This window comes from Microtus oregoni, unplaced genomic scaffold, assembly GCF_018167655.1.
Source record: "Microtus oregoni isolate MIOR12 unplaced genomic scaffold, Mior012 000036F_ref0000092, whole genome shotgun sequence".
Classification (NCBI taxonomy): domain Eukaryota; kingdom Metazoa; phylum Chordata; class Mammalia; order Rodentia; family Cricetidae; genus Microtus; species Microtus oregoni.
The window spans coordinates 11714551-11727828 of record NW_024543095.1 but is presented as its reverse complement, the minus strand read 5'-3'; the positions used below and the strand labels follow the sequence as shown (position 1 = coordinate 11727828).

General features: G+C 45.0%; 1 protein-coding gene across 1 annotated transcript in view; it reads right to left on the bottom strand.

Annotated features, from left to right (window-relative positions):
* Positions 1-2571: 2571 nt before the first annotated feature.
* Tmem178a (transmembrane protein 178A) overlaps positions 2572-13278 on the bottom strand; it is a 63587-nt gene continuing 52880 nt past the window's right edge. Inside the window, exon 4 of the mRNA XM_041631185.1 lies at positions 2572-3549. Coding sequence (XP_041487119.1) covers positions 3308-3549 — 242 coding nt within the window. The 3' untranslated portion in view covers positions 2572-3307. The remainder of the gene's footprint in view (positions 3550-13278) is intronic.

The following is a 13278-nucleotide window of genomic DNA, read 5'->3' as shown; positions in this document are numbered from 1 at the left end:
GGGCGACGTGGACCGTTGACTTTCTCCTGGGTGCTTTGGCTAAAGCCTGCTTGGCTAAATGTTATCTCTTTGCGGCAGGTAGATGAGATTTTTTTTTCAGCCTGCAATCTCAGATGCTCTGTAAATCCACTCATCATTCAGAGACTGTGGTGGGGGCGGGGGAGGTGGAGGACCTTTTGGGGTCACTACCGAAAAGACATAAACACAGATGGGCCAATGTCCCTAGACTTCTAAGGCTAAGACCAACCACAGCTGAGGAGTCTCTGACCAAGGCTTGGCTCTCCCCAGGCCTTTGAATCTGCTCTTGGGTTATGGGAGCGTTTGTACCAAGAGCCCCAGTATCCCTAGACACCCTGATACTGCAGGGTGGGTACAGGTAACCACGCGGTCGCCATCTTCTTCCTTTTGCTGTCTCTGGGCTGCCCTTGGGCTCTCCCAGCTTAGGAAGTTCCCTCCCGTGACTCTCCCACGCCCAGAGCGGCTCTCTCCTCACTTCAGTGAACACAGCTACCTCTACTTACGGCCCATCAAAATCCCCCGAGGCAAGGAAGAAGTCTCGCCACGGGCACGCAGTGAAAAGCAGGGCAGAGAACGAGCCTAGAATATCAAGACATTTTCATCCCACACACAGTTCTGCTCAGCTATTTCAACTAGTCTTGTTCAAATGACAGTTAAAGAAGCACCCTTAGGAGAGGACCCCAAGATGGGGGCCAAATGCCCGATATTGACAACATTTGATCGCTCCCTGGACAGTAAACAGAAGTAAAGGAAATCTTGGCCATGCTCCTTCCCCATGTTCCCAGCTCCCAGAATCAGAAGGCTCTTGCCAGATTCCGTTTAAATTCTGTCAACTCCCCCAGCTTCCTAGGAAACTGTCTGGTGTGTAAGCCTTTCCACCTTCTGCCACAGAGAAGCTTTCTTCGGCTCTCACCTCAAACCTCTAGGAAGAGTCCCTGAAACATCAAAGGGAACTCAATCAGACACTGCGCTGGTGGGTAGAATATAGATGTTCCGGAGTCCTGACATCTTCTACGGGGACCTTTCAAAACAGACTTCAAAGAAAGTGCTCTTCTTGCTTTGAGACTTTCCCACATAAGTAATAAATGAAAATAATAGCCCCTTTCTAGATGTGTCTGATTTTATCTAGAGAGACTGGGTTGTTAAATAGGCTGGAGGACTAAGAATGTGCCTGGGGCCTTGGAGGGTGCGTGAACCCTCAGGAGAGCATTTGAGGGCCCTCTGGTATCTGCCTCCTCCCAACAGCCTTCAGGATGGTGTGTGGGCACTGGCAGTTGGAAATAAACTCTATTCTCTTTGGGAGTAACTACTGTTTTTCTTTTCTAAATACTGAGTTCCTTAGGTATTGAGACAGGGTCTCAAGGTAGCCAGACTCACTTTGTAGTAGCCAAACAGGACCTTGAATTTCTAATCCTCCGGCCTCTCCCCAGTTCTGGGATTACAGGCATGTGGCAGCGGGCCCAGTTTATAAAGTGATGGGGATTGAACCCAGGTCTTTGACATGCTAAGCAAGCACTCTACAACTGAGGTCCATCTCTAGCCATTAAATCGGGGTTTTAATGAATGACGTTCTTCTAGTGAAGTTGAAATGTGAAACAATGCCTCATTGAGGGTGTGGCATTGCCCCTATTTATAGGGCCTTCTGCTGCCTGTCACATGAGACAGGAGCTGGTGTTGAGTTGCAGGGAAAAGCTCAGGTGTCAGTGCCCACTCCTCCCCGGAATGATGATTTTAAAGGGGAAAAAATGAAGTAAATGTTCTCATTCTGGCCCTCGGCTTCCCTGGGAGATCCCCTGCCTGCCAGAACTTTGAGGAGGACTGGATAAAGTAACAGCTGAGAAAACACACAGCCCACCTGGGGGCTCAAGATCAGTGCTAAGTAAGTTAGCTAGCTCAGTTGGTGGCTTAGGAGTAAATTGCATTCTGCCCCTCGTGGTCAGTCCCAGATGCGCACAGATGTGCATCAGGATTATCTGGTCTTTCTTTCTTCTTCCTTTGATCTTCTTTTTTTTCACTTGTCTTAAAATCCAAGCGTATGCTCACCCATCCTTGAGTTAACTGTCCTGCTGAAGAACTTTCCAGGCGTTTTTGATGTGCAGGTGTGTAAAGTTGAAAACTCAGGAGGCCAGGACCACACGCATCACTGAATGAATGCCAGGCAGGTGACGAAGGCAGGGGGACTTAAATATCATTGTGAAATTTAAAACTTGAAATTCAAAAGTTTGGAAAATGGCATCTTATGTCAATAGCAAACATAGAATTGCTATGAAAAGATAAATAACAACGACCAGATCAATCAACATAAAACAAGTAGGCTTCATATAGTTTGGGCTCAGCACTCAGAGGACCCAGACAGAAGGATTACTGCAGGTTCAAGGCAAGCCTGTGCTACACAGTGAACCACAGGCCAGACTACAAAGCAAGACCTGACCTAAAAAAAAAAAATCAAATCAACAACAACAACAACAAAATTGAAAACAAAACAGAGTTCTTGTCTGTCCTATGTCTAGGGAGATTTGTTGGCCCAGCTAAAAGACAGAGAAAAAACACAGGTAAAATAACAAGGGGGCAGTCATTTAATGCAGAAACCCAGTTAACATAAAAAGACACAAAGCCAAACAACAGACAAGACTTCAAACGATACTGCATAGTGTTCCGGATCAGTTCTTACACAACCGTTCTATTGTTCTTATGCATTTGAATCCGGTACAAAAGTCAGCGCGTTGACTTCAATTCATTAAAAGTAATAATAAGGCAAAAGAAGAAGAATCCTCTGGTGACAAGAAACAGCCACAAAGAATGCAGAAATATCAGGCGCTGACACGAGACACCATTAGGACACCTTCTGAAGATGCTGCATTAAAATCGAACAAGCCTGATACAGTGACAAAAAAATTATACTCGTTTTGTTACGAATCCTTTTGCAAATAGAAACGACTCTCCGGAGATCGTTATATACAAACTTTCTGAAATAAATGGAAATCGTACAAATCTTTCCATCGCCGTTCCTCTTTTCTGATGCCTATAAATGTCCCGTGGCACTGTTTCCTCCTTCCGTACAGTCAGAGCATAAATAGTCATTAAAGCACTTGAACCCACAGTAGTCTTGTCCTCAGAAAGGTTGGGAGGCTCTGCATGATTTTCTATCAATCATCTGGAAAGGGCTGCAGGCAACAGGTTGGAATGTAAAAGACCTCTTTGTGCTTGGAACCCTGGTGTGAACTCAGTTCTACTCCCGTTAGGAGTGACCGACCCCACTCGGTAGCTGGGCCTTCTCGCGTACAGACAGTTATACCGTGGAGTCCCGGCCAGACTTTAGATGTGCAATCTTGGTCCGGCTTATAAATGGATAAGCGATGCAGAGACCTCCAGCTGCCACAATGAAGCCTAAACTGCACCAGGCACAGAAGATCGACCAGCTGTAGCCGTGTTCCACATCGTGAGGCAGGCTGTAAATTAGCTTCGGGACCCGGTTCAAATCATAGGAGATGCTGGCAGCGTACGTGCAGAGGGAGATGGTGCAGAAAATTCCTGGGAGGAACACAAAGAGAACAGAACAATCAGCTGTGCTTTTGCTTGTGTCCAGAAAAAACGCCAGACAAGGCTCGGTGAAAATCAGATCATTCCAAATCCAGGGACACCTGGAATTCTATTACTTGAACGAATTCATTCCTCAAGCATCGACAAATAGAAGGGGAAATTCAGATAATCTGCGCCACTCAGATTTGTTTTGCCTAGTTTAAGTAACAATGCATGTTTCAATTCAGTTTTGTTCTTATTTTTTTTTAATAGTTTTGTAAAAAAAAAAAAAAATCTGGTCTTTGGCCAGGTGGTGGTGGCATACACTTTTAATCCCAGCACTTCGGAGGCAGAGACAGGTGAATCTCTGTGAGTTCAAGGCCAGTCTGGTCTACAGAGCTAGTTTCAGGACTGCTACACAGAGAAACCCTGTCTTGAATTCCCCCCCCCATGTCTTTGTTTTTGTTTTTGGTGTGTGTGTGTGTGTGTGTGTGTGTGTGTGTGTATACATGTATGAGTGTTATGTGCTGGTATCTATGCATGTGCAGCTATACATGGAGGTCAGAGGGTAATTTCAGGTGCTAGTCTTAAGGCACACTCCACTTTTTTTGTTTTGTTTTGTTTTGAAACAGGGTCTCTCATCTCTCCCAAGCCTTGAGCTTAACCAAGGTTGGGCTGGGCGGCGAACCTCTGTCTTTCCAGTCCTGGGGACAACCTCCAGTTCTCAGGAGCTATCTCCCAGGCCATGTGGTTTGGTGGTAGTGTTTGTTTTTACTGAGAAGGGATTTCATTTAGCCCAGGTTCTTCTTGGAACACACAGAGGATGAACTTGTATGTCTGACCCCTTGCCACGACCTCTTGGGTGCTGGGATCACCAGCTTGTACCATCACACTTGGCTTCAGGTAATGCTGGAAACTGAACCCAGGGCTTCCTTCATATGAGCCAAGCACTCCACCAACTGAGTGACATTCCCAGACCTTAAGATTTCTGGGTTTTTTTCGGGGGTGAGGAGCGGAATCTAACTGTCTCTCAAATCTAACCCAATACAGCTGTCATTTCCTTTACTCTATACCAGACCTACATTTTCATAGAGTTGCAATCATTATACAAAGTCATCTTTTCTTCTCTTTTTCTTTTTTGTACACATCAGTTTTATTGTAGCAAGGCAACTTGTGCACTTCAGCATTTAAATGGATTATTATATTTATCATGTTACCTGTAAAATTAAATGAATTATTAGAAGTGGCTATGCTTTTTGTGAAATACGGAATGTATCACAAACTAGGCCTTCAACAATTTTTTAAAAAAAAATAAAATAAAATAATGAATATTTCCAAATAATATAAATTATGTGTAGGAATTTGGAATTGGTATAAAAATCTTAGTAAAGGCATCGCGCCCATCAGTCACGCAAATTGAAATTAATTTGAGCGACTAATATATAATATTTTACCTTATCATATCAATTATGTATATATACAATTGTGCTTCAAATACACTAAAATCAGGGCTGGGCAGACAAAACGAGGGCTCATTTGGTAAAGTTCTTGCCTTGCAAGCATGAAGGTCTTGGTCTTATATCCACATAAAAGCCCGTCATGGGGCACTTGCTTGTAATCACAGCATTAAGAGGGGGAGACAGGCAGATAGACTCAGGGCTTACTAGCCAGTCAGCTTAGCTCAGTGGGCTAGTGAGGGACACTGCGAAAAAGCACAACTCAGAGATTGTCACTGAGGTTGTCGCCTGACCACCACATGCAGGCGTGCGCGCACACACACACACACACACACACACACACACACCACTTATAAACGTGTTTCTCGGTGTCCACGTGATAGTCTGAGGATGTAGACCCTCAGGAATGTTTTATGGAGGTGGGCATAGGATGAGCACGGGGCGTTTGCAGAGTTTGTGACATAAAATGAGCAAAGGAAAACAGAAACTGGCATTCAGTCCAGTGTCAGAACGTCCAAGCCCCTCACAGTCTCTCATCACGCCCGGGATTATTGCTGTGGGCAATGGAAGAGGCGTCTGTTTGCTGGGAAATGGCTTTCCTATCCTTGGGGATACATGAGGCACAGCTTTTAGAACTGAGAAGACAGAGGCAAAAGGAAGCAAAAACTCTACCCTGTCTTAATCCGCAGCTTTGGAGACCAAAGCCACCCACAGAGAAACCAACTCAGAGCATGGGGCGGTTGGCAGGGAACAAAGATCACCCTCCATCCTAACGGCATTTCACAGGCTCTAGATGTCTGCTTCCATTTCCATCACGCAAAGGCACATTTCCTAAGTCTTTTTCCAAATGTGCACTTGGAAAATAAATAATCCAAAATAAAAGTACTCTGTCTGAGATAATTTGGTATTTCCTGCTTTTTGTCTGGCTTTCTAAGCTCAGAAATAAATGATTTTGTTTTTCTGAAAAGAATAAAGTAGTGATATCATCTGACTTCTTTCTGCTCTGCCTCATTTTTTTTGTTTGTTCGTTTGTTCTAGAAATGGGGTATCTCTGTGTAGCCCTAGCTGTCCTGGAACTCACTCTGTAGATCAGGCTGGCCTCAAACTCAGAGGTCTGCCTATGTCTGCCTCCCATGTCCTGGGATTAATCGCATATGCAACCACCACCGAGTTCTGCCCTGCTTTTATAATTTTGCTTGTTTGTTTTTAGCAGCAGACATATCACCCAAGTTGTCCAATAGGGAAAAGACCATTTAAAAGAGTATGCCCTGCTTTTGCCAAACCCGGTGAAGAGCAAATGCCCTTACATCTGTCCACATGACTGCACCGACAACAAAATCCATGTTTGTGAACAACAAGACCCTAAAGGCATGCTGATACTAGAACAATAAGGCTGTTGGGGGAAAATTGATCTCAGGAAAATCAACAGGTAAACCGTAATGACCTCTTCCCAGGGAAACAGCTTCACCCGGCACTCAGGAGTCTGCATACAGCTGACTGCCTAAAAGCCAGCGTTTTTACAAGCAGCATGACGTTAACGACCTCTGAAAGCTTGAGTTCAAACTCAGACTTTCCAAGCATCCTTTGATGTAAAACGCACTGGGCTGGGCTGCAAGAAATATTCATTGTCGTCTCGGCTCCGTGTGACCCCGATATTGCCTCGCCTTCCCTGGGGCTTGCCAACGCAAGTCCCTTATAACGCTCATAATTCTGCTAATCCCAAATAAGACACAGAATAAGTATATTCCCTAAGACCTCTCTGTGACTATCGTATTATTAGGAAACTAAGCTTTAAAAAATGCAGCAGCTTACATTGCTTTCTGAATAAATTCCCTTTGATTTTATCTAAAATGTTGATTTTTTTTTTTCGGAGCACTCTTCCCTCCAAGAACTCCATGAAGCTGCTTTTGGTGTGATGCATTTTACTATCACACCCTGGGTTCATGCTGAATAAGAAAGGACGCTACTCTGCCGACGTGGTCAGGGCAAAGGTTTCTCTCGGCCTCGTGTCCTGAATGAGGATGTGTTTCCCGGGCCCTTGGTGAGAACAGACCGCATGGACACTGTGTGGAGGGTATCTAACTGGATTTCTTTTCTTGCCCAATATGCCAGGGCCTGAAGCTCCCTATAGCTTAATCTGTGCCCCTCCTGGGAGCAAAATAGAGACAATTTTGGCATACTTTTTAGCTTCCGCCCTCACTCTTGGTTCTAACGTGCCTTGTGTTGCAATTTGGAGTTTAAATGTCCATCAAAGGCCATGAGTCTATCTTGTTTATCAGTCTGTGAGTGTTACATATAATAATAATAATAATAATAATAATAATAATAATAATAATAATAATAGTATGTCAGTGGTGGGTCTGAGAAAGGAAGCTGACGCATAATTACCCCATGAGCCAAAAAGTCCAGAGGAAAGCAAAGACAGTGGGGGGAGGGGCAGGAGAGGTTAGAGTTAGCCTCTTCTTCCAGGTCACAGCACCAAATGCTAAATATAATAATAAATAGAGTGGCCAATTGGGGAAAGGCAGGTAATTATGCGTCAGCCTCTTTCCGGAGCCGACCACGCTCTTAATGTATTTCACAGTGAGCATGACTGGGAGACAGTGGAATCTTTGGCAGATGGGGACTGGTAGGAGGAAATTAGGTCACAGTGGGGGATCCTCGAGGGGCTATTGGAACCCCATAGGCTTATTCTGTCTATGGGCCCAAAGCAATGGGGCTAAGAGACCATGGACTGAAAGACTCCAAGACCATGAACTCCAAAACCAAACCAAACCTTTCTTCCTTTTCAATGGAAAAGGGATTTTGTCACAGCTACAGAGGCTAACACATCTTACAAATTTGATTGTTCCTTTCTCTGGCTTTTTCTTTTCCTTCCTTGCCTGTGTTTATTTTATCACGAAATACCTCATGCTTCTCCCTGCCACTCAGGTCCATTTTGGGGAAGAGATACTCATCAAACTGATGCAATTGTATCTCCTTGCTTCACTGGCGTGGTGTCAGGGAGGCCAGGTCCCCTGGCCTACTCAGCGGTCCCCTGTCTACTCTTCCCTCTTGCCACAATGCCCCTATGGTCTCCAGCGCTGTCCTCCCTCCTTTGAAACCTCTTGGGGTTGTTCTAGATGAGACAAGAAACCAAGGAGAGATGAAGAAGAAGAGCCATTCCATCTGGACCCTCGCATCCTGAGCAAGTCTGCAAGAGACTAGTGGCTAGAGATGTTCTTGGTTTCGTGGAAGGGCTTATTCATGGCCATACAAGGGCATGTACTAAGGGGAGACAAAGTTTTACAAGATCTTGTAAAAAGAAGCTCGTCCCATTAAAAAAAAAAATTCAGGGGCTGGAGAGATGGCTCAGTGGTTAAGAGCATTGCCTGCTCTTCCAAAGGTCCTGAGTTCAATTCCCAGCAACCACATGGTGGCTCACAACCATCTGTAATGAGGTCTGGTGCCCTCTTCTGGCCTGCAGGCATACACACAGGCAGAACATTGTATACATAATAAATAAATACTTAAAAAAAATACAAAAACAAAATTCACCTGGGTATAGCATCCCTTTAATCCCGGTACTTCAGAGACAGAGGCAGGTGGGTCTCTGTGAGTTCAAGGCCAGCCTCGTCTACAGAGTGAGTCTCAGGACAGCCAGGGCTACACAGAGAAACCTGTCTCAAAACAAACAAATAAACACATAATCCTAAATTTCATCATATCAGAAAAAAAAAAACTTGTTTTAAATTACAAAGGCATGCCTACTGCAGCCAGATCCATAGTTTAGGCCAGCTTTCCTAGAAGCTCCATTTTAAAACCCTTACTGTGTTCATATGTATGACCTTGATAGAGCTACTGTAGCAATGTACTACAGGCAGAGAGGCAGGGAACTGAAAACAGCTTGTTTTCTCAGAATTCCAGAGGCTGTGAATCTAAGTTCAAGGCATCGGTTATAATGGCTTGCCTCTGAAACCACCTTCCCTTGGACACGGCTGCCTTCGCCTCACATCTTCACGTGTAAATATTCAAAGCTCCCCCTTCCCAAAGACCAGCACCATCTCCGCCGGCTTATGACACAACATGTTGCCCTAATTTCATGTGAGCATGTCTTTAAAGTCCTTGTTTCCAAGTTAAGTCACACTTGGAGATCCTGAGGGCTGGAGAGCCAACATATAAATTGTCAAAAATTCAACTTAACCCTCAGTATTGACTGTGTTGGGTCTGCAAATTGAACAGAACATACTTCTATTTATTTTACAGGTCTTAGCAAGGCTGTGCTGTCTTAATGCACTATATTACCACCTATTTATTATCGTCTATGTCCCAGGACCTAGTTCTGCTTAGATGAGAGGTAGTTTTTACGTTATCTAGAGGATCACATAGAAGCTCTGGGACCCAAAGCATTCTGCCACTTCCCCGACGTGCCTTGAAAGCAAAGGTAGCCTGCTAAACAAAACTGAACTCTACAATTTGTTGGGAGCTGTGAACCCCCAGATCCTGAATTTCTTGTAAACAACTTGTTTTCCTCGGCTCTGAGACAGCTTGCAGCTGCTCTGAGCACGAGACCCTCAGGAGTTCCTGATGGCAGGAGAGTGGTTTCTGCTGCATTTGGCTGGGGCATCGCTATCAGTTAAGGATCTCTATATAAGCGGATCTGGTACACAATGAAGGGGGCATTTCTATTTCAAAGATGACCCATGTTTCTCTGTGTGTCCTTGTGGTTTCCATTTCCAGCCCCTTGCCTGGTTCACGAACCTGTACAGTGGCACATGGTGCGCAGCAACAATTAGCTTTTAAGAAGCAATTCACGGGGGGCTGATAAGATGACTCAGTGGTTAGGAGCACTTGCTGGTCTTGGAGGATCAACATTTGATGCCCAGCCCCCACATGTTGGCTCACACTATCTGTAACTCCAGTTTCAGGTGATCCAGTGCCCTCTTCTGGTCTCCTTGGGCACTGCATGCACATTCTACACAAATACACATGCAGGCAAAACCACTCAGACACACACAATAAAAATGAATCTTTCAAAAAAAAAAACTTTAAAAAAAAGTAGTTCGTACCAAATTGTCCCATGAAGGAATTGCCTACTCATCAAGCTACTTCAGATAATACCTCATTCTCGTCAGCAGCAGCCTAGTTCATACCAGGTACAAAGAGAGGTGTTTCTGTATGCAAACATTGAAAAAAAAAACCTAAGGTCTACCTTGAGGATCCATACGGAGAGAGGTTAGCTCCCCACTCTCCCCTCCAGTTTTCCCTTCCCCTTTCTTCTCCCCCAGCAAACTCATTCCTCCAGCCCAGCCAGTGGCCCCGGGAGAGAGAGGTCTCCTGTCCTGAGCTTGCTCCTGGCTATGTCTGGGCGTATCTTCAAAGCGTGCATAATTACCGCTTTCCTGACAACCCGCATATGCAGCTACTTCTCTTATAAAATATTAAAGGGCTTTCTGCCCATATTCTTAATTAGAACACATCATGACATCACAGAAGAGCAGGACTGGAGGGGATATTTTCAGATCGGGACAGCAAATAAATTCACGCCACTGTCCCAGATCATCAGCCTGGTTTCTTGCCCTAAAACCTTAGAGGTGCCCATGGCCAGCTTGGAAGATGTAAGTAGGCTAACCAGGCCCATCCTTTTTTAATCTCCCTCCTTCGAAGTGCTTAAAAGACTCAAGAGTAGAAGTTGCTTCCCTACGCTTAGCCTGCTTGATAAACAACCGACTACAACACCCAGAGGCATAAACATCGATTTTCTTTTCCATATGCCTTCAGAAGATAGCCTGCCCTTCATTCTGGTCTTTCTGCCCTTTCAGCAAAAAAAAAAAAAAAAAAAAAGACTTGCTCCTTTTCACATAGATTAACTCAAAAAGCCTCACCTCTGTCCTCTCAGCTAAATGATGTGGCAGGCCTAGTAGAGGCAGACAAAACTCATAAAAAAAAAAAATAAGCAAACCAACACAATGAAGAGATCCACAATCTCCAATTCCTTTAAAAAAAAAATCTAATCTTTTTCTGCAACATTGCATCCATTTCCTTTAGAGGCAAAGTCTGCCCTGCCCTTAAGGCTGACAGCCCTCACTGCTCCTGCTTAGTGTGAAAATTCATACATTTTGTTGCAAAAAAAAATGTTAATGTATTTGATTTTGCAACAATGCCCCAGACTTGGCTGACATGTTAGATAACATAGAACACATGTGCCTTTTACGAAAATAAAATATTTAGGTCTTGAATTTTAAAACCCATTTAGTCCCCAGGGTTTCAGATAATGTATCAAGTGTCTGTGGTTGAGGGTTGTAGTTGATGGATAGCCTCGATCATTCTAGACTCAGACCCCTTTTACTTAGATGTTTTGAAGCAAAGGAGGGTCAGGCCAGGGTGGGTGCTGGCTGCTCCTGATGGTTTGAAGGGGCTGCTGCACCTCTGCCCTTTTCTCTGCAGTCAGCATGGGGGTGTCACAAGACATGCCGCGCGTGCTCTTCCAGAAGGGTTCAGTCTTTGAAGGACAATGGGTACAGCTGATCCTGAGACCTTCACCCAGGGAGGAAAATGGAACACAAGAGCTTTGGGGAAGACTTTGTGTGTGTGTGTGTGTGTGTGTGTGTGTGTGTGTGTGTGTGTTTGTGTGTGTGTATTGCAGGGTGAGGTTTTAGCAGATGAAGGAAGGTGTTTGCCCAGCCCTGAGTTCCAACCTGGGAAGCCACACGATGGAGGAGAGAAACTGAATCCCATTAGTTGTTCTCTGACCTCCACAAGCACAGGGCAGCACACCACACACACTCACACACACCACACACACACACACACACAAATGCAATAAAAGACAGATTAAAATTCTATAACAGACAAAAACTAGACTAAAACTGAAAATATTGAACAAATTAACTCACTAATGGTAACAATGGCAGCTATATTAATTACTACTGTCATCCAATAGAACGCTTCATTTACTCATTTTTGTTTGGTTTTGCATGTATGCGCTTGAGTGTGTGTACACATGTTCATGAAGGTCTTAGGACAACCCTGAGGAACTTTCTCTCCCTTCTTTGAGACAAGGACGTTCATTGGCTTGGACTCACTGAGCTACACCTGGAAACGCTCCAATCTTCGCCTCCCCACCACTGAGATTACAAGCACACACCACCACATTCAGAGTTATATTTTAACTTGGGTTCTGAGGATTAAATTGAGGCCCTCATGCTGTTGGGGGCGGCACAGTCACTTTGCTGAGTCAGCAATCTCGCCAACCCATTCATCATTTAATGTGGACAGAGGACTCGTTCGCACTGCATTGGAAACAGGACACTCTAGCAACAGGCAGGCGCTCAAAGCTAGAAAAAGAGTGCCTCGCTGGCTCAGTCCTCTGTGTACGTCACTGTGCCGGAGCGTGTAACTTCTGAGCATGTGATATCATAGGTCTAACGTGACACCCCAAGTCCTTCTCTGGGAACCCATGCAAGGCTGGAGAGTAGGGGTCAGGCATATGGGGTTGCAGCCCAGCTCTCAGCTGCAAGCTGATCGTCTGGAAGCAGTTGCTCCATCCGCAGTTCGTCAAGGCTGGTCCGTGGGCAGCGTGGTTGAAAGAGGAAGGTTGTTCTATGCCCCTCATTTCAACAGCTCGGCTGTCACATCACTGGGGTTCCCACTGAAGGGCCAGCTAATCAGTTCAGGCAGAGAATGAAGACGCCAGCGTATTAGAAGGGGCTAAGTTTAGCATCAAGAATCTGTGGGAGGGCTGCTGTCTAGAGCTGCTGAAGACAGCCTGCTTAATTAAAATCAATTCTTTTAACTCCTCATTGCCTGCCACTACCTGAGAAGGGGCTTCAGCCACCTGGATTAACCACTACCTTGGTGTCCTGGAAGGAATATGGAGGCACTGTTTGTATCAACAAAAAGGAACCTCCCTACATCCCTCTTCAAGCGACAGAAGAACACAGCACCCTGAAAACTGCCAGCCACTTCAAGAAACTGGGTTTTCACATTCCTTCCTGGAACAACCATCTCCTTGACTTCCCCAGAACCGTTAGACCTGACGTGTGTGGCCTTGTGATTTGTTTCAGTAGTAACGGCTGTTTCATATTCTGAACATCTTAGTTATTCATGCATAGTAAAAGATGGCCTTTAAAAGAAATAATGCTTCTGGAACTTTTGATGTGGGACCTTTCAAGAGTTTGGGGGAAGCGGCCAGGCATTATAATGTATAGCTGCAATAATATAATGTATAGACTCAGAGGCCAGCGGGGACAGCTGTGAGTTCAAAGCCAGCAAGTTCCAGGCTATCCAGGGCTGCACAGCAAGA